We start from the raw sequence: 23,983 nt of genomic DNA, 5'->3' as shown, positions 1-23,983 counted from the left end.
ACAGGGATGAACATACCACAGAGCAGATCAAACATGTATGAAATATGAATTTTTGTTTAGTTCTTTGGAACTAAAGGAAATTGTTGAAATATGTGGAACAGTACTAGCACTTTTTATTCTGTAACTTACAAGTGTAAAAGTCTGAGGAAGACATTACATTGGAGCAGAACATCAAGCATTAATGTTAATATGTACATACTTTGTTTAAGACTTCTAAGTTACTGGAGGAAAAATCAAACAATCAAAAAGCTATAATTGTGAAAATCTTTTTGTTGTGGATATCTGCGAATCGGCATCTTCGCTATATGGTGAGTGGCAACTTCCCTTCTCTAGTATTGTTACTGGAGGAAAAAAATGACACAGATATGTAATTCAAAAATATGTTTATTTATTTACAATTCATGTATCATTCCACTTATCATATACATTGTCACTCATAGAGTAACATATTGGAATACAAGATCATATCTACACAAGCTTCAGTCATTGCATGATGCTCTCCTTATATGCCAAAGTTCCTAACAAATTTGCTAACATTAATACACAAACACACTCATTCTTTGATTAAGGAAACACTATTTCACACTACTCTACATATGTTGCAACTCATTCAATATTACTAATCAGTAAAATGATAACTATAACAAAAAGTAGAATCTCTTTCGGAAGACTCTTGCTATAAGTGTTCTTTTTTCAGAATGGATTCAGTGACATCATCACATCAAATCAAATAAATTATTCTCCTTATTGTAACACCATTAAATATTAAATGTCTTCTTATTGTAGCACCATTACATATTAAATGTCTTAGCTACCTCATAATTTAATCTCATTAACATCTACAGGTCTCATAGCATTCTCCTTCTACTAAGCAACAGTAGTAATTTTGAATAGTTGCCTTCATCTGTAATACTAATAACATATGTAGCTAACAGTTTCTATAAACATAAAACAAACTGCAGTTTTGCAACCAAGACTGTTTTTTCTTTCATATTGTTACCACTGGTTGCTGCATTACACAGCCATGGATTGGAAAAAGTTCTAATTTCTATGAATAAATCACACCATAAATCTCTTGTGCTGTTGCAACATCATTCAAGATTTCAACAGAAACAAAACTGCCAAATTCCTCTACTGTCGCAACACTTGTTTTGAACACCATTACTCTGTTAGAAATAGCTACCCACTAGCACCCTAAATGTTCCTATGAGTGAAGCTCATCATTTTAGACAGCAACAGCACAGTAATCTACACGGAAAACTGCTATCTTTTCATGTAACTGGAGCTGCCTACATCCCATTTTCTGAAATAACTGTTAACTTCTCTTTTACTATGATTTCACCCCAACAAACAACATTGTCCTAATATTTCAAACCACAATATTTTTAAGGATGTATATGTACCATTAAAACAACAAAAATACTATGTAACCAAGTACTATTATATCGTCTATGGAGCCTTACAGCACACTATACCTATTTACAAACTAGTTACAGAATGGTTCTATGGTTTTAATAGTTAAAAAGAGCCTCTAAGATCAGAAAATATGCCAAATGTGATCACATATTACATAAATTATGTCCTAGTCGTAAAAGAGCTGTCTCAGTTCATTACAAAGCTGCAATTGTTTATAGCAATTAGCTGCACCACTTCACAAGAATTATTTCTCCCTTGACATGTTTACTAGATTTTAAATGAGGAAAATAAATGTTACGAAAAGTTGGTCTACTTTGGTGCCATAATTGATCAATTGCCATAGTTGATACCGAACTTGCCCCATTTGACTCTAAAGCTGCCCCATTTAACACAGAAACTGCATTGCTAGATGCAAATTCTGTGCCATTTATCCACGTGTTTCTCCCACATGACACACAAGCTGCCTTACTTGATGCAGAAGCTATCCCACCTGGAGCAAAAGCTGGCCCATTTACTAAAGAGATTCTACTCCATCTTTAAGCACAAACTGTCCCAGTTGACCGCCATGCTGGTCCAACTGATATAAAAGCTACCCTACTTCATAAAAAGGCTGTTTTATCTAACCTAAAACCTATCCTATTTGATCAAAGAATATGCCACACTTAACAATAGAGCTACCCCACTTGATGAAAGAGCTGCCCCACTTGACCAAAAGGCTTTTCCACTTGACAGAAAAACAACATCATGTAACCAAAAACTATTCTGCACAACACAGAAACTGTCCCATGTGATACAGAAGCTGCCCCACTTGATCACAGAGCTGCCCCACTTGACCAAAAGGCTTTTCCACTTGACAGAAAAACAACCTCATGTGACCCAAAAGTTATTACACACAACACAGAAACTGTCCCAAATGACACAGAAGCTGCCTTACTTGACACAGAAGCTGCCCCACTTGACATACAAGCTGCCCCACTTGACATACAAGCTGCCCCACTTGACACAGAAGCTGCCCCACTTGACACAGAAGCTGCCCCACTCGACACAGAAGCTGCCCCACTCGACACAGAAGCTGCCCCACTCGACACAGAAGCTGCCCCACTCGACATACAAGATCCCCCAATTGACCTACAAGCTGCCCCACTTGACACAGAAGCTGCCCCACTTGACACAGAAGCTGCCCCACTTGACACAGAAGCTGCCCCACTTGACACAGAAGCTGCCCCACTTGACACAGAAGCCGCCCCACTTGACATACAAGCCGCCCCACTTGACATACAAGCTGCCCCACTTGACATACAAGCTGCCCCACTTGACATACAAACTGCCCCACTTGACATACAAGCTGCCCCACTTGACATACAAGCTGCCCCACTTGACATACAAGCTGCCCTCTTGGCAAAGAAGCTGCCCCACTTGACAAAGAAGCTGCCTCACTTAATATAGAAGTTGTCCCTCTTAAAGAAGAAGCTGCCCTGCTTGGTGCAGAAGCTGCCCTACTTGATACAGAAACTGCCCTACTTCAAACAGAAGTGGGCCAACTAGATACAGAAGCTACACTACTCAGTACAAAAGCTGGTCCACATACTCAGGAGATTCACTCCTTTGTTGCAGAAGCTGCCACATTAACTACAAAAAGCTGCCCCATTTAACATAGAAGGGTATCTTGTTGATATATAACTCATACCAATTCACACACATACTGTGTAATTTTTTCTACATCCCACCCCCCAACCCCCTCCATTAGTTTCCCAACACAGAAGCAATCCAGTATTACACAGAGGCTGCTACACTAAAAAAATATTGCCTTTCTACTAAAAAAAAAGGCAAAACACAAAGTGCCTTCATAGCACAAGAAATTGGCCTTTCAAAACAAACAAAAACACACACACTATATTATTGGAAACTATTCATTTCCATAATGCCCATTTAACAAAAGAAACCCCCTTACTTGGATAAATTCTCAAGTATTTCTGCTTTGTACATCTGTTTTCATCAAAGCAGGACACCTATTAAAAAATAACACAGCCTCTAAAAAAAATCTGTCAATGACACTGTATCAACAAGTTCAACAATTACACAACTCTCTCTGTTCCACACAAATTTCTTTTTAAATGTTATTACTGTAACATCATCTGCTAGTATGGTAATTTTATTAAAAAAATGTTCTTTCAACAAGACTAATTTAACTAATAATCAGCTTAACAACACAAGTCAAGTACTGTATACAATTAAATATATTTAAAAACTGCAGAATTCAAGGCAGATAAATTATGTTTTTATAATTCTCTGTGATATGTCACTGAATTCATAATATTAGGCATAGGCTTCACAGACTTATGAAACTGATTTATGTTTGTTAATGGTATGTACATTTAATGAAATGAATCAGCATATTACGAAGTGTGATGTATGTGGGCATATGTTTTGGAGAGAGTCTTATTCAACACAAAACCTCAAAACAGTGATCTCTATACTTCCACATTCAGACATATTATTTACATAACCACAGGCACACACAGAAATTCTATATTACAGAAGTCTCTGCTGAAGGCAGTATTTATACTTTGACACTATCATAGGTAGCACAGATGCCTAGTTTTTCCTTATTTTTTCTTACATTCGACAATGTACTGAAGTATTTCAAGAACACTTTTTGACTAGAACTAATACAAACTATTTTACACTAGGAAACAAAATGTACACAAAAGAGGATGGTGACAATGGCAAGGGTGATTATCCAATATCACAAAATGCTAATATGGCACAATTTTTTTACTCACTAAAAGTAAAAATTATAGAAATTGATAAGTGTTTCAACTATAAGCTATGGAATACTTATGTTCATACACTACCCTTTACTGAAACAAGAAACTGAGCAAAAACACATGTTCCTGGAACAATTTATACGAATCCATTGGTACAAGAACAAGTCAAATTCCATCAGATACATTTCAATTCATCATTACATTTATACTTTAGCCAACTGTATCACAAATCCATTAAACTAATATACTATCAATAACAGATTCAAAAAACTGATTCTTTCGTTAAGTTTCAAATTCGTCTGTGAAGAGGGTGAATAAAATTTAATTACCCAACATTCACCAATTTATGGAAGCCACTCAGACTCATCTGGCTGATAAATGCTAATTTCTTCCCGATCCCGATCTCCACGGACTTTATGGTATACCTTCTTGGCACCTTCAGCAACTACTTCAACACCATCACCCAACTTATCTCCTGCTGTACGAACAACACCGGCAATACTACCAGGGCTGAAGGTATCTGGGTTGATATTGATATTATAGCTGTCATCTGTCACCTTCGGACACTCATCTTGCTTGATGATGCTCAGATCAAAAGGATCAACACCAAAACTGGTCAACTTGCTTCGTATCTGCAAAAACAAGAAGACATTTTATCAGCATTGAACATTTGATATTGCATGACAACATATGTGTTATCTGACACAAGAGCAATAGCATAACAAATTATGAACATCCATGCACTGAACACTAATGTGAAAAAGTCTGGACAGACAAAATATAAACTATACAATTTTTGATACACCCTCATTGTATGTTTTACTGTTTTTGTTTAAAATGGTTCCAATTAGCTGCACTTGCAAACTTACTTAAACTATAATTAGCAGTTCAGACCTCCCAGTTATAATCCAAATGTTAAGTGCTTCCATAAACTATGCCACTTAATTTATATCTAATGAAACAAAACACAAAACCACTTAGGCCATAAATGTGCAATTCAATGATAATACAGTATGATTCACCCAAAGATGAAATGATGACAAGTGAGTGGAGTACACTCAGGGCACTTCTTCTCCCTTTTTATAAGGTTAGTAGTGAAACATGACTTTCTATATAATCATAAAAGAGCATTCTCATTTCATTACTCTACTATTCCATCTATAATTGAACTTCTTACAGATATGTCTGAATTTTTAATGAAATTTGCAGCATTCATTAACAAAGCATGAGAAGAGTAATTTCACTGTGCCATATGAATTTTTATGGCAAAAGACGTCAAGCCACTACCATGAAACTGTGTTTGAGGTAGTAATTCTAAAACTGTAGGAAGAAGAGTCAAAAGATAAAAAAAAGAGTCAAAAGATAAAATTACCATACAATCTCTAATCTTAACAAGTGGCAGCTTTCCTTACCTTCTCAACATACATCTTGTCGAGAGTGGGTGAGCGGGACAGTATCGATGCAGACTGGCGATGAGCAAAGGCCAGCTTCTGACAGGTGAAGACACCAGCATAATTTTCATAGTCTGTTGCAAAGACTGTGTAGCTTGCACTGCCGGCAATGCCTGGAAGAGAGAGAGTTAAACTGTAGTTGAACCAGAATTGGACTGTAGAGGATCCCTACAAGAAAGCAAAGAAAAATATATACTACTGAAGTCAATTTCATCATAATTTGAGGTTTACAATATTTAATTACTGTGTGAAAGGATACAAGGAATCAAAATTATCAAGTATTTAATGATCATGCAAGAAGTAAACTGATTTCATAACATTTTACAGCTAATAGTTAAAAGTAAACTTTTCAGAAAGAGATATCGACAGAATCACTCACTGAGAGGGAATCTGACTCGCATAGCACCAGGTGTTTGCTTGTCAGGTATCGTCAGATCTCCAGTGTAGCGATAGACATGGTCCACAGATGTCATTCCAAGAATAAAGTGTTGGCTGCGCTGCTCCAGCAAGTAGTGGCCAGTATGGTTAGTGTCTACAGCATAGTTGTTGACCAGGCAAGTGCTGCCTGTTGATGTCTTCTGAATGACATACCATTTGCCCAAGAACTGTAACATATAATTAACATATTCTGATAATCAAAAGAAATACTGCGACTAATGGTTATGAAACAATAATTAAACTGCACTTATGCAGTTTGGGCACTTTTTTGTGTCATGGCAGATGGTGTCACTAAAGAATTTATGATATTTATATAGCTAAAATAAAGATCTTTACATAAAGGTAACTAACGTGCTGTCAAGGCCCTCAGACACCATACTTGACAGCCCCAGTAAGATTTGTTGTATTTGGAAAACTTTACATACTTCTGTTTATAATACTATCTTGCCTTCAGTTTTGTAGCAATAATATTTTTGTATGTCAAATCATGAGAAACGAGTGCTTCAAAGGAACATGAGAATGTTGTTCATGTTGTTAGGAAAGTGTTAAATGCAATAAAGAAAACAGAAGTACTGACTAAAATTAAAGTGAGAAAAATGCTTAAATATTTCTGGAAGTCTTAAATGAATATAGTAAAACAATATATGAATCAGTTGTCTTGCACTATTGACCCTCTGGAATAAACAGATGATTTAGAAAACCGTTTATTCTAACCTAACAGAGTACAATCAAATTAAATCAAATTCAACACAATGGCAAAACAACAGAAGACAGGTAGGTCTACCAAAGTATGAATAAGAGTCAGATGGCTGAATTGTTTTTATTTCATTTGCGTGACATTATCAACTGACTAATTCGCTGTGATGGATCAAACACTGTCACAAGTATAGTGTTGCAATAGCACATCCTACCTGTTGTTGTACAACTTCATCAGCAAAGAAGCTCATAACAACTAGAATTAATTTGTATGCTGCAGCTTCAGACTTGTATGAATATTGTTCATTTTTCTACCTGTTGCCCACTGTTACTATGCTCATTGTACAAAACACCCTATGCTGATTTCTGAAGAATGGATATCTGTTGTGAAGGGGCATTCAAAGAGAAACGAGCCAGAGGCATAATTACAGAAACCAGTACCTGTATGTTAGAAGTAGTGACTCTGGCTGTTGAGACACTTGTCCCACTGTGACACAAGGCAGTGAATGTCTGCCTCATAAAATTCCCGGGGCTGCAATGTTAACGAGTTCTGCACATACAGCTGGACGTCATCGTCTGAGGTGAATCGTTTGCCCCTCAGAGCCTTTTTAAGAGGACCAAAATGGCGTAATCACAGGGAGAGAGGTCTGGACTGTATGGAGGGTGGCTGAGAACCTCCCATTTGAATTTCTGCAGGAGTGCCGTGACTGTGTTGATTGTATGAGGCTTTGAATTGTCGTGGAGCAGAATGACCCCATGGGTGAGACTGCCTGGTTGTTTTGATTGCTTGGCAAAGGGTTGTCAAGGTTTGCGAGTAACACTGGACATTCACTGTTGTCCTGTGCTGTAGGAAGTGAACCAGAAGGATGCCACCTTGGTTAAAGAAGAAGGTCAGCATAAACTTTCCTGCACTCATGTGGACGATGACATTTAGCTGTACATGTGGAACTGGTTCACACTGCAGTCCCGGGAATTTTAAGAGACAACCATTCACCGCCTTGTGTCACAGTTGGGCAAGTGTCTCATCAGCCAGGGTCAATACTTCTAACATGCAGGTACTGTTTTCTGTCATTATGCCTCTGACTTGTTTCTTTTTGAATGCCCCTTATACAACTGCCACATAAATCAGCACTATGAATGTTATGCACCAGTTGTCAAATGTATGATATTTTTACCACAACATGTTTCTGGACTATATTATCCCACTAACAAGTGCTATAATGCAAGGAGACAATTCAATGCATTGCAAAGCTATACATACAGACAACCATATAAAATATTACTCTATATGGTTGTCAGTATGTATAGTATTGTGATTGAATGATTTGTTTCCTTGTTATACAGCACCTGATAATGGAATGACGTAGTTCCGAATCATGTTATGGTAAAAATATCACACATCTGAAGACTGCTGCATAACAGTCTCAGTAACTGAAGACTAAGTTGAGCAAACACTCGTAACTCATCTGTTCCCCAAGAAATGAATAATTCTGTAAATATTTATTGTGTGTTTTATGTCATTTTACTTTTTATAGTCTCTCCTTGTGGCATTCACAATTAAACAAGCAATCCACAGGTGACACATTCGAATCTACCTTTCTTTCTTGCTAGTAAACATTCAAGACTTAGTTCCATACATTGCTGTCACAATCAGCACAATCAGGCAAAACTTGAGCAGTATCTCCCTTATCTTGTTTCCAAGCACACTACTTGTTGAGCTGAACAGAAACTAAATTCTAAGCCGAATATATTTGTCTAATTCTGATGCCAATGAAAACGAATGGGTGGGCATACAAGGTGTGTTAAAAAAGTATCAGGAATTGTGTAAATTTGTGGGTTGTATTAGTGCAATTCATGTGATTTTTCATTGTTGGGTTGATAGACATGTCTGAATCATATCTGTACACTAGTAGCCATCTTGGAATTTTAGTCTGTCATCAGTTGTTAACAAGGTATTCACCAGATATGACCTGACGTGATTTTCTGTTTCCAAAAATAAAAAGGACCTTAAAAGGCCGTCATTTTACACGTGTAGATGAGATTAAAAGGACTTCGCTGAAAAAGCTAAGTGCTATCCATAAGATTAAGCTTCAGAAGCGTTTCAGGGATTGGAAGAAGTGCTGGCATAATGTGTGTAATATCTAACAGGGACTACTCAGAAGGAGATAACATTAGAACACACCTCGCATTTCACATAGTTTATTTGCTGTTGTGCTGCTGACAGGATTAGCGTAATGAAGAATGTAAGTGAGAACTTTGGAGAATGTTAAATCTGAAAATTTCCATAAAAATACTTTTCTGTATGTATATTTTGCTTTTTCCATGGTTGAAAACAAGCCATGGTAACTCACCCTGTTGACATCAAAGTCCGGCATTGGATCAACAGTGGGGCATCCTCCAAGGTGGTAACTGTGGCCATTCACTGCCACCACAACAGACAGCAAGGCCAACAGACATGTTACAGCAGCCATATTCACCAGTATTCCTGCACATACACAAATACGGATATATTAGGATGTTCAAAGTACATGAAGCTTATATGAACATTGTATTGTATATTTCCTGTACATACTTTCCCTAAATAAAATTTAAGTGCCGAATGGTAATTGGATAATTAGTGATGGGTCACAGATTTGAAAGGGATCTGCAAAATATTCAAAGCAGACTTATCAAGAAGGGATTAGAATCACATATATTCTTCTTATCATTTAATACCAGAGGAATGATTGTGCTGACGAGAGTTAGTGAAGGTACCTCTTTGAGTAGATGTGATAAGCAGACAATTAAGAGAAGAAAAAATGCATGTAAGAAAGAGAATCAGAACTCCAGGCATAAACAACAGTTCATTCAATCAAACAAAACAAGACATTCATAAAGAGCAACAGTGTAATCATTTAGTTCTTGTACTTATGTCAGCATTCACAAGAGCAAAATAGATGTTGGCCAATATAGGACAGAATTCTTACACAGTTTCATATTCAGAACATTAAAGTGTTCCAGAATGTTGTGATCAGTTATACAATATTTATAACCCAATGAATGTCATTCAAGTCCCAAGGCAATAAATGCTTTAAGGCAAATTAATTGACATAAGGGAAATGCCTACATCTATATGCTGGAAATCAGTATAAAGTGAATGGCAGAGAGTAATTTTCATTGTTTGATACTGGTACGTTAAGGTTTATTCCTCATTTCATTCACAGATGAACCACGGGATGAATGACTGCTAATGTAATTCTGTGCAAGCTCTTGCTACCAGCATTCTAATTTCATTTTCATAATCCCTATGTGAGCAATGTGTTGGGGGGTTGCACAAAATCCAAATTTTCGTGCGATATTTGGCGATTTGCGTCAAGTGTCTGCCAGTCGATAGTTTTCAAATTTCAACACTACTCTTACACTCTCCAGCAAGCCGAAAATACACAAGAGTTTTGTCCTTCTTTTATGCATAATACTTGATGCTCCATTATTCCAGGTTAATATGGGTCCCATACACTTGAATAGAGTTCCAATACAGGCTGTATCAATGTTTGTGGAAGCAATCTTTCTTGAAGAAACTGCAGTTTCCCATTGTCCTGCCAGTAAATCAACAGCTACCATCTGCATTCCCTACAGTGAATACCTATCTTCACATAAAACAAAACAAATTATTATTATTTTTATTATTCAGTTCTGGGCACTGCTGAATCATATGATTTAAAACAAAGGGTACTTCTGAGTTCTGTTTGAGCTTTTCTTTGGGCCCATGTTACTTTTATTCTCTTAGAGTGTTTTCCTATTGTCACATAATGTTGTTCCAGTCTTCTTGGGATTTTCTACAAGTCCTACACTTTTGTCTGTCTCGTATATCATGTTGTGTTCTTCTTGCTTCTTTCAGATCTTTTATTTCACCAACCCATTTTACTGTCACAGATTTACAATTTACTGCAACTTCATATAATTACAGTCTACCTAGACATTATGGTTGGTTCCATTCTTTTAATAAGCCCATTAAGCTTGCATTTGCCTATATCCAAATAAACATTGGTATCCTTTTAAAATTCTTAATTAGCTTTTAGTCTCCATGTCCCTTTTTCAGTGAAATTTGGATCAAACATTTTTCTGATTGCTTTTTGTTCCCCTGTTTGGATTTCTTCAATGTCCCAATTTGTGTTTTAAATCAGTCTTCCAGTTCCCTTAAACGCAGTAGTTTGATGAATGCTTTGTAGTGTCTCAGTTTATTTTGATATTTATTTTTTTGTTTTTGTAAGTATCTTTTGTAAGTCTGAAGTCTCTTTCCATTATGTAGCAACACATTTCATTACCAATCTTTTCAGATGATTCTCCTGCATAGTTTTCTCTAAATATTTTAACAGAGAAATACTTTCGGTTTTCCTGTATTTAGTTTCTTAAATTTTTGAATGCTAAACTGTTTTGGAGCCGTACTTCATTCTATTCGTTTTTGTGTTGTTTGAACTTTTGACATAGTATCGCCAGCCCATCTGCAAAAGCTAACATAAGCAATTTAAGCATCTTGTTGGCTCTTCCTACATATGATCGGACTGACAACTAGAGGCTCAGATTTGAATTTTATCAACTCTTGGATTACTTTTTATACGACAAAGCTAGAGTCACACCATTCAATTTTTTTTAAAAGGTGAAAAACAGTAATTGGTGACGATGTACTGTTTTGAGCTTCTTCAAATGTTGTGTGGTAATGTTATATGAAAATCCAGTACATGCGGTATTGGGATCATTTTGTAGAACAGTTTCTATTGAAGACTGTCTTGTATTACCGCAGAACGAAAACACTTCTTTATAAGGCTCCAAGGGCACCGTCACGGTGCGAGACAGCAGGAAGGATAACGAGTACGTTCTCTGCGCTACGCAGAAGGTAAACTTCTTGCGTTGTTCGTGTTTTCAATCTCTACGTAGGGAACCATTCCATGTAACAGACTTAAGTGGAACCAGTAGACGATCTGCACTGCTGTTATGTTGAGAAATAATTAATTGTTCATTCTCGCAATGACGTATTCTTAATTGAAATTTTTGTACTATATATATATGCTCTGCTTTATTCCAATACTTGTCTTCTGGAGATCTCTGTGACGTATAGGTAATGTAGGCATACATTACGGGATCTTCTTTTTCTTTTTCCTTCTTTTTTTTTTAAGCTGAAGACACAGCGACATGCACCATCATTTCGCCGCGGCATTGCCGATGTGTCTTTACTTGAGGCATGATGAACAAGGGTTCTTCCCTGCCACTTTGCCTTGTGAACAACTCGCAATCTAGCTTACAATAAATGATTTACCACTATTTCATTTCCCAGTGGGAAACCCGAGTTATTTTCACGCTGGTAGATAGCACTGCTATTATTTATTTTTATTTATTTATTTACACGTCAAGTTCCTCAAGTTTCGTAGGACCAAATTGAGGAGCAAATCTCCAACGTCATGGAACGTGTCAGTACATGAAATTACAACATAAAAGTAATAACAGATGAAAATAAAAATGTTTATGAACGCGATAAAAGTCAGTCCATAAGTTTAAGTAAACGCAATTAACAATACAACAAGAATCAGCTTAATTTTTCATGGAACTCCTCGACAGAATAGAAGGAGTAGTGACAAATGAGAAAACTCTTCAGTTTCGATTTGGAAGCGCGTGGATTACTGCTGAGGTTTTTGAATTCGAGTGGTAGCTTATTGAAAATAGATGCAGCAGTATACGACACACGTTAAGGAAGTCCGATCCAAATGCAGGTTTGACTTCTGCCGAGTATTAACTGAGTGAAAGCTGCTTATTCTTGGGAATAAGCTGATATCGTTAACAAAAAATGACAGCAAGGAATATATATACCGAGAGGCCAATGTCAAAGTACCCAGACTCGTGAACAGTGGTCGACGAGAGGTTCGTGAACTTATACCACTTATTGCCCGAACCGGCCGTTTCCGAGCTAAAAATATCCTTTTAGAATGCGAAGAGTTACCCCAAAATATAATACCATCCGACATAAGCAAAGAAGACAAAGTTTCGTGTCGAACGATCACCCGCTTCGGATACCGTTCGAATAGTAAAAATGGCAGCACTAAGTCTTTGATCAAGATCCTGAACGTTGGTTTTCCACGACAGTTTACTATCTATCTGAACACCTATAAATTTGAACTGTTCAGTTTCACTAATCATATGCCCATTCTGTGAAATTAAAATTTCAGGATTTGTTGAATTGTGTGTTAGAAACTGTAAAAACTGAGTCTTACAGTGATTTAGCATTAGTTTATCTTCTACAAGCCATGAACTTAGGTCATGAACTGCATTATTTGAAACCGAGCCAATGTTCCACACAACATCCTTTACTACCAAGCTAGTGTCATCAGCAAACAGAAAAAGTTTAGAGTTACTCATAATACTAGAGGGCATGTTATTTATATAAATAAGGAACAGGAGTGGCCCCAACACTGATTCCTGGGGCACCCCCCACTTGACAGTGCCCCACTCAGAACCCACATCACAGCCACTCTTCGAGTTGACGCCACTTTGGCGATTTGCGTGTCGATGGGGATGAAATGATGATGATAAGGACAACACAACACCCCCCCTGAGCGGAGAAAATCTCCGACCCAGACGGGAATCGAAGCCGGGCCGTTAGGTATGACATTCCGTCGCGCTGATCACTCAGCTACCAACCCCTATCAGTTATTCTACAGGAAGTTCCAGAACAGGAGTCTGAACAACCAGATACGATAAGATTCAATCCTCACAGTCGCTCTGCTATCGAGAATACACTGATCGCAACAATACACATATTCCAGAATAAATAATTTTGTCTTTCTCTTTGGAAATACAGAATGGAATTTGCATTGTCTGTTGTGAAGGAAAATCCTTTAACATTTAAAGGTTTTGTCGAGAACACTGGCAAGTGTTTGTTTTTTTACCTCTGGTCTAGAGCTACATACATGATTACCATGTAATTCATATTGAACTGCTTGGTAGCGGATTCATAAAACACTTACAGGCTATTTCTCCACTGTTCCACTCTTGAACTGCATTGAGGGAGAAATGAACACCTAAATCCTTCCGTGCGAGCTCTGATTTCTTGTATTTTATTATGACAGTCATTTCTCCCTAAGAAGGTGGGAGTCAATAAAATACTTTCACATTCGGGGAGGAAAATTGGCGATTGTAATTTTGTGAAAAGATCTCGTAGCAACGAAAAACGCCTTTGTTTAATTACCACTTCAAGTAGCATATCATATCCATGACAGTTTGTCCCATGCTTAGCAATAACACAAAACTAGCTGCCTTTCTTCGAAATTTTTCGGTATGCTCCGTCACTCCTATCTGGTACGGAGTCCCCTACCACACACTCAGTAGAGGTCGGACAAGCGTAATGTCTCTCTCGTAGATCTGTTGCATCTTCTAAGTGTTCTTTCAATAAAAGGCAGTCTTTGATTCATAATCTCCACATTTTCTATGTGATTTTCCACTTTAGTTTAATCCCTTAGTGTTTTGTCGAATCTACAACTTTTAAATTCGTGCGATTTATCCTGTAATCAAAGTTTAACGGATTTCTTTAGTACTTATATGGAGGACATCATTTTTTGTTGTTTTAACTGCCGATTTTCGCGCCCTTTACCAGACGTTATCAGAGGCTGAATCTTGTGACACTTAAGAACAGCCGGAAAAAGAGGTCAGAACATAGACTGATAAACAGCTAACAGCCATTCGCTAACAAATTAGCGCACAAAATAACGCCCCTTGAGATATAGCAGTTTGGCCAAAGAATTCATCTCATTTTTTCCTTGTTTAATGAAGAAGGTGCGAAAAATACTAAGAACTACACATATGTACTTGCTCTGTTTGCAGACAATATATGGATGTCGATTACTACGCACTCCTTTTTAACGCAAACTTTTCCATTTGTGAAACTCTGTGTGGAACAGAGTAAAGCATTTCATCATTGCTCTGCGAATGTTGGCGCCCTGCGTATTCCGCCTGCGGGGAGACGTTCCGCTCACGCAACCTGTAAGTTTGTAGAAGGCTGCTGACGTCAGAGAAAGCTACGTGCCGCGCAGAAAGATCAGGAACCTGTTTGCAGCGCCGGCTTAAGCAGCATATGAGTTCCGAGAACTACCGAGCGGAGGTCGCGAAGTGTCGAGAGGTTTCGCGGAGTTAGGGGGATTCCTGTGCTTTCGCAGTCACCGGAAAGGCATCACTATACGTTTCTAAGCAAGTAAAGTTCGTATCAATCCGCGTAGACTATCAACTTCTACAGTCGAATGGCGCTGTTTTTGTACCAGAACTGTTTATAAAGATTTGCTGTCTGTACAAGATGGAATTACTCGGACTGAATGCGTTTCAACTGTGGACATTGTTACGCCACTACTCAAATGAGTTTTGATGTGATGGTGGAAAATTACGGAAACTCTTTCTGAAGCAGTTTTCCTCGTTGTTAAAAAGGATCTGATCTTTCTGTTAAAGCAGTTACGCGTTAGTGCCGATAATGTCCGAATTATTCATTTCAAGCTTATAATGCTGCTTTCGACCTATGTAATAGCAATGTGCTTGAAGAGCCTACTCAGCATGGTTTGTATTTTCTTCGTTTCACGAGAAATCGCGAACTTCGCAGATGGAACGTTAACAAAGTGGTTCAAATGGCTCTGAGCACTATGGGACTTAACATCTGTGGTCATCAGTCCCCTAGAACTTAGAACTACTTAAACCTAACTAACCTAAGGACATCACACACATCCATGCCCGAGGCAGGATTCGAACCTGCGACCGTAGCGGTCGTGCGGTTCCGGACTGAAGCGCCTAGAACCGCCGGTTCCGGACTGAAGCGCCTAGAACCGCTTGGTCACAAAGGCCGGCGGAACGTTAACAAGCTGTATACTAAAACACATCTGTCTGAATAACTATGAAACGAAACTGCCTACTGTTCGGTAACAGCTCAGGGAAATGAAATTACTGGGAGCACTTGAAAAGATGATGCACACAAAATCGCTCACTCCATGAAGAAAGGCGGAATAGTTACTGTGTTCACTAAGTGCAAATTTCAAACGACCGTACTGAAGATGTGAGGAGGGCGTAAGCAAGGGAAAAAAACTACACATGGGCGATGCTTCGATGCAGAACAGCTGTATAACTGAATGGAATACAACAACGGTACCTCAAGTATTTCTTTTCCTTAGTCTTTGCTACGACGCGCCTTCAATAAGTAATACAACTCATCTTTTTTTCTGAAAGCTTATTGGTATTATTCATATTGCTATACACCATATTATTTCCCATTCTTTTGGATACAAAAACCTGTTTTTCAACACAATATCGGTTCAATGCGACGGCTTTACGTTACCTTACTGGAAGGGCATTTATGCCTGCATGGTACCATTCTACAAGTCGACGTCGAAGCCAACGAGTCAATAACCTCCCCATCAGCATGAGATTTTCACTCTGCAGCGGAGTGTGCGCTGATATGAAACTTCCTGGCAGATTAAAACTGTGCGCCGGACCGAGACTCGAACTCGGGACGTTTGCCATTCGCGGGCAAGTGCTCTACCAACTGAGCTAACCAAGCACGACTCGCGCCCCGTCATCACAGCTTTACTTCTGCCAGTACCTCATCTCCTATCTTCCAAACTTTACAGAGCTCTCCTGTGAACCTTGCAGAAGTGGCACTCCTGAAAGAAAGGATATTGCGGAGACATGGCTTAGCCACAGCCTGGGGGATGTTTCCAGAATGAGATTTTCACTCTGCAGCGGAGTGTGCGCTGATATGAAACTTCCTGCAAGGTTCGGAGAAGAGTTTCTGTAAAGTTTGGAAGGTAGGAATGAAGTACTGCCAGAAGTAAAGCTGTGAGGACGGGACGTAAGTCGTGCTTGGGTAGCTCAGTTGGTCGAGCACTTGCCCGCGAAAGGCAAAGGTCCCGAGTTCGGGTCTCGGTCTGGCACACAGATTTAATCTGCCAGGAAGTTTCAACCTCCCCATCATCCACATACTGCTTCCCGCAGAGTGCATCCTTCATTGGGCCGAACAGATGGAAGTTGGAAGGTGCGAGATCTCTGGGCGGTAGGTTGAATGAGGAAGAATCGTCCAAGGAAATTTTGTAAGACCTTCTGTGGTGCGTAGAGTTGAGTGAGGCCTTGCGTTGTCATAAAGGAGAAGGAGTTTGCTTGCATTTTTGTGGCGACGAAAAGCTTAAGTCGTTTCTTCAGTTTTTTGAGGGTAGCGGAATACACTTCAGAGTTGATCACTGGTCCATGAAGAAGGACTTCGAACAGAATAACGTCTTCAGAGTCCCAGAAAGGTGTCGCCGGGACTTAACTGGCTAAGGCTGCAGCTTTGAACCTTTTTTTCGGAGGAGAGGAGGTTTGCCACCACTCCATAGATTGCCATTTTGTTTCCAGTTCTAAGTGATGAACCCATGTTTCATCGCCTCTGACGATGTTCGACAAAAAATTGACACGATCAGCCTCGTAACGCGCAAGAAATTCACACAGATGGTCCTTCGTTGCTTTTTATGGTCCTCTGTTAGGTGCCGAGAAACCTAGTGAGACACAACTTTGCGTACCCCTGGTGGACGAGTGTGTCAGCTCTACCAACAGAGATGTTCAATTGTGCAGTGAGGTGTCGTTCAACTCGAGTGAGGGTGTCCGCACGTTCCAACATGGCAGGATTCACACATGTGTGCGACAGGCAGGCACGTGGGAGGGCGGAGAGGTTTGCGTGACCTTGTTGCGATGGTGACAGACGCCACGCCCAACGACTCATCGTGCTTTTGTTCACTGCCATGTCTCAACAGACATTCTGCAAGCGCCTATGAAGATCTGTTATGCTCTGGTTTTCCGCCAAAAGAAACTCAATGACAGTTCTGCTTGGAACGCAGCTTTGTTACAGACGCCATCTTGAAAGCTACGTATAGCACCGTCATCTATCGGAACTTCATGAACTATAGCGATAAAACTGGGAATATTCTATGATGTCCCATAGCAAATTCCGCATTTTTTTTTCAACCGAAAGTGGCCGAGGAAAAAAAATGTGCTGCATTACTTATTGAACGCCGCTCGCGTTTCATATCGAACAGACTGTAGAAACTAATGCAAATGGCTCATAGGTGACGTCGATGGGGCGGTACATTGGAACATTCAGTTACACGAAAAGGAAGGAAGATTATAAGGTTTAACGTCCCGTCGACAACGAGGTCTTTTGGGACGGTGAAGTACACCAATGTGATTAACGGTCAAAGGTGCACAAAAATCGGCAGGCGCGTCAACAACTGGGCATCACACATCTCGTGGTATTCCATTTGATGTTATTACTCGGCCTTGTCTCGAGTCTTGTAGAGTACACAATTATATTTTGAACGTCTGACAACCACACTGTTCGATCTGTTATAACAACGTGCTTGATCGTACGCTAGCATGAATAATGCTGCACTTGAAAATGGCAATGAACTCAAAATCAGCTAATCGAGACGAATAAACCTTCTTTTTTGTGTCGAACAAAAACTGCGTTGAAGGAAAAAAAGACTTCATTTAATAAATTCATCTCACTGTGGATCCACGGACATATAAAAACACATCTCGTGTACTGATATGACAAACCACCAGCTTATTCATATCAAAACAGCGGTTCGTAACCCACTTCTGCACCTGTATTGCGCACGCCATCCTGCGGTGTGCGGCGGATAATATCATTTTACTCTCTTCCTATCTTACTTGCTTATGGTATGCTGGAAAAATCACAGTCGATTCTCTTTACCAAAAATTTCTCTTTTTTTACCGTCAAGATCGAATACGCCAGAGACATGAGGGAGGAGGCAATGTGTTCACTGACTTGTCATCGACGGTACTGTCATACAATTTCCAAAATTATCATCAAAATGCTTTCCATATTACTTCCCACAGAATAATGTTGCGCATCAACGTTGATGTCCTTGAATAAAAGCAGCAAGCAATCTTTCAGCACTTAATGCTCGGTCAAATGAATTTTGCAAGAGACTTGTATCGTGGTTGACATAAGCTTGCTTATGTTCTATCTAACATACCTCTGTGTCTGGTATTTATCTTGCCTGTAATTAAATTTATGTGGCGTTTTACTTCAAAACAATCCGGATGGGCACTTCCAGATACGTGAAAACTGTGTTTGAGTCCAATGATTTATCGTCCATGACATAATCAAACAACATCGAATTTGCTATACTGCAATTCTTTTTTTCTGTTGAGGATCAGGTAACATTTTCCCCACCAAATGTTAATAATATGCATTTCGAAAAACATTTCTAAAGCAAGCACAGATAAAATACTGCGCCTTTGGACATGTATGCTGTCGGATCACTGCGCCCTTGTTTGAGATTGAAGCCTTCCTTCGCCGACCCACGCGACAGGATGTAGCAGTTAGAGCGTCTTTCAGAAGCAGTTACTGTCCCTTTGTAGCCGCCGCCTTCTGCGTGGTACAGGGTAATCCGCCGCAAGACGTCGCAGAACAGGGTACATCATAGTTTCGTGTGGGACCCAAAGAACGCAGCAATCTTCTTCGCATGCTTCCGTGCAGAAAACAAATTACGGCGAAGTGAAGGTCACAAACAGGTCCTCTAGGTCGTTAATACAACGAACATTGACGAGGAGTACCTGGACAGGTGGATTACCAAACTTACAGGCTCTTCTGGTTAGACTGTTGTACAATGAAGGGTGATAATGCGTCTTCGGCATTACTTCAGCCATACAACTACCTCCTGCGACATCATCCAATCGACTAACGTACAGCGAAAGACGCAACGAAGTGGAAAAAGATTCTAAACTTGAATTTGAGAAGTCTGTTTTCAGATCCCCGGCCGACCTTCCTGAGGTTTTCCGCCAATTTTTGTAAATCACTTATAACGGTACATTTCTTTCGAAATGACTGCGGTCAATTTCTTATAGCATTCTCGTGCAATTCTGCCTTTACCTACACATCTAATGAAATCTTTTTCGATGGGATGCTATATCATAATCTTCCTTCATTCATGGGAAACACTGCATTCGAGCATTTCGCGATCCAGACACTCCTTTGTCAATTGTGCTCAATATGACAGTAACATAACCAGAAGAAATAAACAGAACGCCAGACAACACTCATTTCTGAAACATGGATACCCGTCATATAAGAATGCAATGTCAAATTTGCTTCTTAATGATACATTAACACAGATCTTGTAGGTTTGGTTTGACAATAATAACCATGACGCAGCTATACTCGTAAGACGTTAGCAATCTGTCACACGGGCAGTTACAAGGGACCTTCTGTTTAACGTGAAACCTGAACCTGTCAGAATCGAAATTCATGTTAACCGAACCTCAGACCACCGAATTCCTAACCTGGAATTCACCTGTTAAGCCAAGTCACAGGATAACCAGGCACATAACTCTTCTGCTGGGATTGATTTCACAGCACCTTACTGATAGACGTGATGCTAAAGACCGCCGACTGCATTTCGCACACAAGTCGCTCTCTCGAAAAGTTGCTCTGCGGGATAATAAAAGTTTTCTCTCTCTCCCTCCCCGCTTCTATCAATCTCTCTCTCTCTCTCTCTCTCTCTCTCTCTCTCTCTCTGCTTGGCGACTTAACTTCACACTATAAATTCAGAAGGCAAAGTTCGATGACCTTTGGAAGGCTGTTCACCACTGTTCATCCTCCAGCAACAAACATATGAAAAATTAATCTAATATTTCATTGTCAAAACAATGCGGATTTCATGATGTGAGATAAAACACGTTCAGAATTTCACTCTCAAAACAATGCGAATTTCATGAGTTCTTCAGAATCCCTTTCGTTAAATAGACGATTTATCATACCTGTGATCTTCCCCGTAAAACTACACCGTTACACAAAAACAGTGTGTTAGGTGTAATTTATCGGTACAATTAAAGAAAGTAAAAGAAACGGGCCTATCAGTGCATTCAGGTGGGACTATTCTTGACACTACTGCATCTGGAGAACAAACCATAGATGTTAGCACATCTCAAGTTCACACACAGGAAAAGTTAATTCCTACATTGTTGCACTCCCTATGAACGCGTATTATTCCCTGCAACACTAAATTTCAGAGCGCACCAGCTCAAGCCACACGGGGAAAAACACACCGTAGAGATTGACGTACAAACGCACACAGAAGTAGACTTATAAACTAAACTAACGGCAACGCATCACCACTTACTCACCTCTCAGACTGCCTCCCCAGGAATGACAGCCCAAGCAAGCGGCGCGCTCGAATTAAATACTCTATTGGCTCCAGCAGGAGGGGCAGTGAGTCAGTGAGCTTAGTCAGCGCAGAACCCCCACTTCCTCCGCGGGCTGCCTGTTGCGCTCCCCACCACGCTGCATGATAAGAGAGTACGGGCTACTACTTCCGTTCTCCTCTGAGGTCACCCGGTTTCTGCGGAAGTCTGACACATGCAGCTACCGTAATCGCGTGAACTCCTCTCCCGGCGTCGCAAATGACGCTTCGTCACGGGTTGGTGACTGTGTCGGCTACGAGGTAATTAAGAACAACACAAAGGTACTACACTTTGCGAACAAGAGACTGACGATGAACTGATTTAAATTTCTATTACTATCGTGAAACAAGATTTGTTATGATTATTCATTTACGTGCTATGAGTATCAAGCTGTGTGATCTCATTATTAGGGTCTGTCTACACTATATTACGTGATTAAAAGAACTACAACTACTACTAACCGGCTTGTACGGTAATTTTACTATCGCAACGCCTGTGATTTCGAACGGCGATTGGTGCTGTAATGTTTGGTATAGTGTGGTGGCGCTCGCATGAGTGAGGGGGGGGGGGGGGGGTCGGAGGGGGGGGGAGCAGTGGGGGCATTTACCCCTAGTGAAAATTCATTTACCTTTAGAATATGAAAAAGTACGTGTAATCGTAGGACACGGATATTTATCACAGAAAGTACCTGAAACATTATCAGTTGAACTGAAGTGAAAATATCAGTAGTGACGTAAAATGGTAGAAATGATATGAAACATACGCTGACTGATTAAAAGTATCCAGATATCCACTAGTGGACGTTAATATGGGGACCGTCAAACCCTTCGCCTACAGACGTTAAAGTAACCTCTGGCGTGCCACAGGGGAGTGTTATGAGACCATTGCTTTTCAGAATATATGTAAATGACCTAGTAGATAGTGTCGGAAGTTCCATGCGGCTTTTCGCGGATGATGCTGTAGTATACAGAGAAGTTGCAGCATTAGAAAATTGCAGCTAAATGCAGGAAGATCTGCAGCGGATAGGCACTTGGTGCAGGGAGTGGCAACTGACCCTTAACATAGACAAATGTAATGTATTGCGAATACATAGAAAGAAGGAACGTTTATTGTATGATTATATGATGGCGGAACAAACACTGGTAGCAGTTGCTTCTGTAAAATATCGGGGAGTATGCGTACGGAACGATTTGAAGTGGAATGATCATATAAAATTAATTGTTGGTAAGGCGGGTGCCAGGTTGAGATTCATTGGGAGAGTCCTTAGAAAATGTAGTCCATCAACAAAGGAGGTGGCTTACAAAACACTCGTTCGACCTATACTTGAGTATTGCTCATCAGTGTGGGATCCGTACCAGGTCGGGTTGACAGAGGAGATAGAGAAGATCCAAAGAGGAGCGGCGCGTTTCGTCACTGGGTTATTTGGTAAGCGTGATAGCGTTACGGAGATGTTTAGGAAACTCAAGTGGCAGACTCTGCAAGAGAGGCGCTCTGCATCGCGGTGTAGTTTGCTGTCCAGGTTTCGAGAGGGTGCGTTTCTGGATGAGGTATTGAATATATTGCTTTCCCCTACTTGTACCTCCCGAGGAGATCACGAATGTAAAATTAGAGAGATTCGAGCGCGCACGGAGGCTTTCCGGCAGTCGTTCTTCCCGCGAACCATACGCGACTGGAACAGGAATGGGAGGTAATGACAGTGGCAAGTAAAGTGCCCTCCGCCACACACCGTTGGGTGGCTTGTGGAGTATAAGCGTAGTTGCAGATGTAGAATTCTGCTGGCGACACTTTCAGTGAAGTGACTGAAGCATGTGGAGGAATGGCAGCCAGTTCTTCAAAACCAGAGAAGGTAGTCATGTTGGACGCTGGTGCCTGGAGCAAAGTAACTTATCCCAAAGGGATTGGGTTCATGTCGCGACTGTGGGCAACCAGTCCGCTCCAGAAATGTTGTTGTTCACAAACCATTGACACACAGATGCTGCTTTATGAGCTGATAAAACCACCGTCTCAGAACTCTCCCTCTACTGCACGCAATATATAATGTTGTAAAATGTGTTCATCCTCTTCCGAACTCAGCATTTTCTTAAGCGCGTTAAGGAGACCACATCCTAACCAAGACAAACACCTCCATACCGAAACACCACCAGTCTTCGCTGTTGGCACTAACGTTTTCCAGGCGCTCGCCCAATCCAAACCCTTCCATCGGATCGCCAGAGGGTATAGCGTGACTCATCTCTTCTAATCACATGTTTCCAATCATCGACTGTCCAGTTGCTCTGTGACTACCGAAATGTGTGGCTTAAGAGGTGCTGTTCGATTGTTGTACCCCATCCTTCAGTCATTGTGCTTGTACTCCTGTTGACACTTTGGAACTAAAGACCGATAACTGATTTCACGCGAATTCTTACAATCGCGCTTGACAATCCTAGTACATGGCCTTGGTTTAGCTGCGGTTGTTCCTTCACATTTCTATTTCACAATCCCATCACCGACAGTCGACTTGGGTAGCTTTGGAAGGGTTGAAATTTCTGTAATGGATCTGTTACTCATGGGACATCCAATAACTACCCCACTTTCGAAGTCACTAAGCTCTCCTTACCCATACATTCAGCTGTTACTGCTTCCCTACTTGCAACACAATATTCACCGCCTCCTTTTATACTGACGGGTCCGTATCTCGTGACATCTAGTGATCAATTCTTCATTTTGAAGGAATGTCCAGACACTTCTGATCAGATATTACACTGTCCCATTAAGAAGGATGTCCATGGTGAGAGTTCCGTCTCGGAAATTTTACCTTCCTAGGGCATGAAAGTCGTCATCCCAGTTCACATGTCACTATGTGCGCACATTGTCATAAACCTCAAATGGTTACTGGTGTAACAAAATAGTTGCACGATAAAACGCAGTCGACATAATTTTACTCCTTCAAAATTCAAAATGGTTAGCAACTGTCAGGTGTTAAAAAATGGTTCAAAT

The 23,983-nt window shown here is 40.2% G+C and overlaps 1 protein-coding gene across 1 annotated transcript; it reads right to left on the bottom strand.

The window, feature by feature from the left end:
- Window positions 1-366: 366 nt before the first annotated feature.
- On the bottom strand, window positions 367-21,038 carry LOC124711319 (apolipoprotein D-like). The gene is made up of 5 exons (XM_047241337.1): window positions 20,951-21,038; window positions 9,121-9,254; window positions 6,015-6,240; window positions 5,597-5,748; window positions 367-4,816 (listed from the first exon to the last, which is right to left on the bottom strand). The coding sequence occupies exons 2-5, from the start codon at window positions 9,238-9,240 to the stop codon at window positions 4,529-4,531; spliced, it is 786 nt and encodes a 261-aa protein (XP_047097293.1). The 5' UTR covers window positions 9,241-9,254; window positions 20,951-21,038; the 3' UTR covers window positions 367-4,528.
- Between the last annotated feature and the right edge of the window lie 2,945 nt (window positions 21,039-23,983).

The sequence above is a fragment of the Schistocerca piceifrons genome, chromosome 8 (assembly GCF_021461385.2).
Source record: "Schistocerca piceifrons isolate TAMUIC-IGC-003096 chromosome 8, iqSchPice1.1, whole genome shotgun sequence".
Taxonomy (NCBI): Eukaryota; Metazoa; Arthropoda; class Insecta; order Orthoptera; family Acrididae; genus Schistocerca; species Schistocerca piceifrons.
Note: the sequence above shows the minus strand (reverse complement) of the source record. Positions and strands in the feature narration are given on the sequence as shown.

What these genes read in the sequence shown, in the direction of transcription:
- LOC124711319 (XM_047241337.1), bottom strand. Translation starts at nt 9,240, where the DNA reads ATGGCTGCTGTAACATGTCTGTTGGCCTTGCTGTCTGTTGTGGTGGCA. An exon ending in CGGACTTTGATGTCAACAGG is followed by an intron (nt 6,241 to 9,120) that starts GTGAGTTACCAT and finishes TATATGTTACAG; the next exon opens with TTCTTGGGCAAATGGTATGT. An exon ending in GCGAGTCAGATTCCCTCTCA is followed by an intron (nt 5,749 to 6,014) that starts GTGAGTGATTCT and finishes TCTCTCTTCCAG; the next exon opens with GCATTGCCGGCAGTGCAAGC.